The 5511-nt window shown below is 38.6% G+C and overlaps 2 protein-coding genes across 2 annotated transcripts in view; one reads left to right on the forward strand and one right to left on the reverse strand.

The window, feature by feature from the left end:
* Window positions 1–845: 845 nt before the first annotated feature.
* Window positions 846–4485, reverse strand: LOC137980632 (polycystin-1-like protein 3). Its single transcript, XM_068828083.1, has 5 exons — window positions 4438–4485; window positions 3000–3719; window positions 2479–2715; window positions 934–1506; window positions 846–890 (listed from the first exon to the last, which is right to left on the reverse strand). The coding sequence occupies exons 1-5, from the start codon at window positions 4483–4485 to the stop codon at window positions 846–848; spliced, it is 1623 nt and encodes a 540-aa protein (XP_068684184.1).
* Window positions 4486–4577: 92 nt separating this feature from the next.
* LOC137980633 (uncharacterized protein KIAA1958-like) overlaps window positions 4578–5511 on the forward strand; it is a 1356-nt gene continuing 422 nt past the window's right edge. Inside the window, exons 1-2 of the mRNA XM_068828085.1 lie at window positions 4578–4695; window positions 4813–5511. The exon at window positions 4813–5511 is cut by the window's right edge and continues 422 nt beyond it. Coding sequence (XP_068684186.1) covers window positions 4578–4695; window positions 4813–5511 — 817 coding nt within the window. The remainder of the gene's footprint in view (window positions 4696–4812) is intronic.

The raw sequence follows: 5511 nt of genomic DNA on the forward strand, positions 1-5511 counted from the left end.
GGATTTTCATAATGATAATAATGATAATAATGATAATAATGATAATCATGATAATGATAATAATGATAATGATGATAATAATGATAATGATAATAATAATAATAATAATTATTATTATTATTATTATTATTATTATTATTATTATTATTATTATTATTATTACAATTTTTTTTTGCACGAAAGCAAGAAAGACGCTCCCGTCACATTCACGGTAAATGTCCTCTGTAGGCTTACCTTAGAAAAGTGCCCAAAGACATTTTTCACTGATGTGGTGAGAGTGTACCGAGCAGAGCCTCGATTACCATAGCATACAACCATTAAGAGGAAAATAAACACAATGAAAAATACTATTTCACTCAGGGTGCTGATGATCTTGATTTCCTTTTTACGCTGTCGGCGCGCCGTTTCCAGTTCACCTTCTTTTAAACTTCTCACCTCCTCGCTGCCATTTTCCGCAACTTCAGTGGAATATACTTTAGGTTGTAGTATTGGTAATAGCAGACCAAAATCAATTTCAGGCGGTTTTCTAATGATAACTGATAAAATGCACAGGATAAAAAATACTTTGATGGGTTGAATAAGCAAAACATCCTGAAAGACTGAAAATGCTATCGAAAGAAGCCACTGATTTGAAATTTTCACACCCCATGATAAGCTGTAAAAAATCGTAAAGACAGCGCCCACTAGTATGATAGAGACACACAGGACCCAACCAAAATAGAAAAGAAAAGTTTGCAGATATTTCGCTGATGAAACCTGGTGTCTGTTTTGCTTGAGTTTCTTGAAGATGGTTACAATGAAGAGATTAACTGGTACTGAGACTATTGCGCTCTGGATGCTTATTTTTATCTCTGTCCAACTAATCGATATTGGTCCAATGTGAAATACATCTGTGGATTTTACACCAAAGCGATAGAACATTGCACTGGTTACCATGGCGCAGAATACGATGGACATGCAGCATGATAGTCTCTGACATCGTGTAAAGAGATCGTGCGGTGGCTTGGTAAACAGAGAAATCCAAAGATGTGAATCACCCAAAGCTATTTGTGTCCGAGAATGAAAAACATTCTTGAACTCCGACAGATCAGCGGTCGACGCGGCCCTCAACTCAGTGTTTAATTCACCTTTCCTTTTCTCAATAGCAAGCCATCGATTTGCTATAAAATGCCATTTTTCATTTGTCTGGACGTCCTCAACGACAGTTTGCACAAGAAACCACGACGGACTATCTCCAAAATTATCATGCCACACATATATCTTAAACAAAGATCCCAATGATCTCTCGAGGGTAATTTTGAAGGTATTCACACTACCTCGGGCAAAGAACATCCTCCCTAGGCCACTACATCTAAATATTATTTGTCCTGAGATATCGTCCATGCCATATAATACCATCCCAACATTAGCTGTTGTGCCTGAATTCCTCCAGATGCCAGTTTGTATGGAAATGGAGTAGTTATACCCTTCTTTGTCCCTTTCCGAAAGGCTGTATTCTGAAATAACCTAAAAACACGATATGCGTGATATGTACACATGACTAGGAACCCACAACTAGGAACCTACAGCGCCAACACGAGGTCTATGTAAGGGCATTTTTACAGATCAAGCTATTTTTAACAGCGTTCTTAAATCCTATTTGGCTTTCGCGTTTCACCATTCTCAATCTCGTGGGCAATAAGTTATGATTCAAGAATGAAATTACCTGGAAAGGACTGGTTTCGGGGGAAAATCAATCATCTAAAAATAGCTCGGTGTGTAAAAAACGCCTTTCCACATATACAGTTAATTTGCGCGCTTCTAGTTATGGGCTTCTGATGTGACATTTCATATAGATAGCAAGGATGTCGCAAAGACAATAGCAGTTGAGTGAGACACTAAAGAAATAATAGAAACTCAAGGCCTTAAGGGGCCCACCTCACCCGGTTGGCTTCATATTTAATTTGAAATAGCCCTGTGCCGTATTTGAAGGGTAACACGTACGCTGTGGGAGTGAATTTTATCTTACTTCTACACCTACATCTTACTAAATCTTTAACCGGCTAACCCAAGTATGGCGCCAATTTTGGGAATCGAACCCAGGCCACATTAATGATATGCGAGTTCTTTCATCACAATGACTACGACATCGCTGCTCCCTGGTAAGGAATGAGGATAAAATGAAAATTTTCAGGGTATCGTCAGGATGTCGTTGATCACATGTACCTTTTTCACTAAACTGAGGCTCATAAGTTCAAGAAATCCAGATGCTGATAGTATACAAAGTAACTCCTCTGACTATGTAGCCCATTAGAATGAAAATTCATGTTTGGGGTTTGTAAAAAAAAAGACAATATCAATTTTAGCATTCCGATACGATTCGTAAATTATTTCAAGTTTTTGCATAGAAACGCAGCATTTATTTACTAAGAAAAACATTGGAGCAAGACCCAAACATGGCTGAAGTTAACTCTTAATAGAAAAGGCATATTTATTTACCTTCCGCACGTCGTTCATGTCAGCGCGCCGTGCAAAAATTAGACCCACGATGTACAACCCTAACATACAGCAGACAGTGGCTAGAACAGCATAGTTGCCACTCTCTCCCAATCTACCAAATTCCACCCACACCTTCTCAAACTCGATATTGTTTGGAGCCACAAAGAAGTCTCCGCCAAAGGATGTGAGATGGTTACATAGACAGTGAACTTTTTCAGGAACAGCATCTTGGCCCAGCTGAAAAAAAAAAAGGAAAGAAAAACAGAGAAAAAAAGACTATTAACTACGAGTACAAAACTCAACAATATAGCCAGCAAGGGATGGGATGGGATGGGATGGGATATGAGATGATTATCCATCCATCCATCCATCCATCCATCCACCCATCCAGAAAGGATGATGATCAAAGCTTCTGTAATGTTTCCATGTATCAAGAGCTCTCTGGTATTTCAGTGAGCCATTGAAGATAATTTAGCAAATAATTATCAATTTAACCAAAAATCTAATAACAGAGGCTTTACCTTACACCCTCTACTTGACCACTTCTGTCCCTCTTCCGACCAATACAGACAAGCTCCCATAGTTACGGAATAAGTATAATTTACGTCGGTGAAGGAGTCATACTGCGGAACTATCGCCACTTGAGGTGGAGGTGGATTTGTTGGGGGATCCTTCACGTTCAAGCAAGACTTCTGTCTTTCTTTCTTTGAATCATCAAAAGACCTTCGGATTCTAGCAACGGGGTCGTCCTTGAAATCAGCTAGTTTAATACCAATGAAGTAAAGACCTGAATCATTATCAAAAAGTGACACAGTATGGGGGTCTATTGAGCAATTGTAGAATCGGTTAAATTTCTCATTCAGACAGGAAGAAAAATTAGGCAGTGAAGTCACGGAAGTGTAGTTGATGCTACTCGGTTTAAATCCTCGTCCAAAATACACATCCAAGCGTCGGTCTTCCAAGGTAGTGATTCTTAGGGACACAAGATATTGCCTTGATGGAATTACAAACTTGTGATACCGGATAGCCCCTAGCTTTAAAAATAAGTGTTGACGTTGCTTTTCAAATTTTGACACCTCATCTTTTTTTTTCATTGGTATCTTTAATCCTACTGGCTGGCTAAGGTTTGCAATCTCAAGCACCTTTCCCTTGTCATTTCTTAAAGTGATGTCAATAACCTTGGAATGGATGACTTTCGAAGTAGGATTCCATGTGTAAGGATTTTCTTCGAATGCGATAAGCTGAAATTCAACCCAAAAGAAAATAAATACATAAATAATGCATCAAGGTGCATGATACTCGCAATTGCATAGAGAAGCATAAAAGATTCAGGACTTCAACGCCGTTTGCAACTAACCAACTGACGGAGCTATGAACCCGCTGATGTTGGGTTTGAAGCTGGTCATTTGAGGCTTCTAAAACCCCGTTCAACCGCTCAATATTTCAGGCCTCTCTACGCAATTGCGGGGATCATAGCTTCACTTGATTTCATATTAGCAGTTCAATACATGATTCACTTCATAGATCATTTCATTTGTTAAATAATATAAGTTGATATGTTGAAGCATCAACCATGATGACATTTGAAATGCCAGGTTAGAACTCTATCAAATAGCTCATGCTAAGGGGACGTCGGCATCTCATTGTAATGATTACCACTTTGTATAATTTCTCTTATTAAATTCATTTAGAAATCACTGGCGATCCTTGCAATCTGATTGGCTCTCAGCAGTGCGATTTATTCACAAATAGCACTATATTTGCTCTAAATCGCATTTTTTTCCCCAGTCAATGAGAAAAGAACACTGAAACAAGACAACTTATCAGATTTCAAGTCTTGTCCAAAGTAACCAATCCAATTGCAGTAAAGTGAAAGACAAAGAAAGCCTTGTTTGGTAAATTTTGCAACTTTTGCTCTCAACTGGATCAACAAAGTATTGATAATGACGAAAACCGTACATTTGAGTTATTAACTTGTGCGATTTCTAAATGGATATAATAAGACATTAGTATAAATACACAGGTGATTATACAAAATCGCGTGCTCTCATTGGCTCGCTATCTCGGATTATCAGCCGATAATCACCTCGACGAACAAAATGGCCGCCAGTACTCGTTTTGCCACTGTAAGTGAAGATGAAATTGCAAATTTTAAAGAAAACGCTGTCCCTAAATCGACCAAAGAGGCTACCAAATTTGGTGTTAAGCTATTCAAAGGTATAAAAAGTAAATTTTTATGTTTTCTTAATCAAGTACGAGTCGACCGATAATGTTCAAAGTTACAAAGTTCTGACAACAAACTGTTTACATTTTCAACCTTAGTTTTTTTCTCAGAATTGTTTAAACATCAAAGCGAGTTTACAACAGAGTTTGAAAATATGGAAGTCACCGAGTTAAACAAATGCTTGTCAAAATTCCATTTGTCAACGAGGAAAGGAGACGGAAGTTATTACAAAAAATCAAGTTTACTCTCGATCCGAGCTGCAATTGACCGGCATTTGAAGTCACCTCCGTACAACAAGCAATTCAGTATTTGCAGCACCACAGAGTTTCACGAGGCCAATAAAACACTGAATGCTTATCTTAAACATCTGTCCAGCTCAGGCAAAATATCAGCAACGGTTCACAAAGCGCCATTAACAAGAGAGGTCGTCCAAAAGCTGTACGAGAAAGGCGAACTTGCTACGTCAACAAGAAATGACCCTCGCGCCTTACTTCAAACCGCTTGGTTTTTCATTTTCCTGTACTTTGGAAAAAAAGGCAGAGAAAATCAAGCTCTGATGATAAAGTCAATGCTTCAACTAATAAAGACCACCAATGGCGAAGAATACTTCCAATTGAACAGAAATGAGCCGGGAACTGTCCTAACAACGAAGGACCACACTGGGGGCCTTGAAGCGACAGAAGATCATTCAGACGGGAAGATTTTTTCAAAACCAGGTATGGAAAGATGTCCAGTTGAGCTTATCAAGGTATACCTGTCACACCTGAATCCTGAAAACGAGGCTTTCTTCCAAAAGCCAAGAGATTTAA

Source organism: Montipora foliosa, chromosome 12 (assembly GCF_036669935.1).
Source record: "Montipora foliosa isolate CH-2021 chromosome 12, ASM3666993v2, whole genome shotgun sequence".
In the NCBI taxonomy this organism is placed as follows: Eukaryota; Metazoa; Cnidaria; class Anthozoa; order Scleractinia; family Acroporidae; genus Montipora; species Montipora foliosa.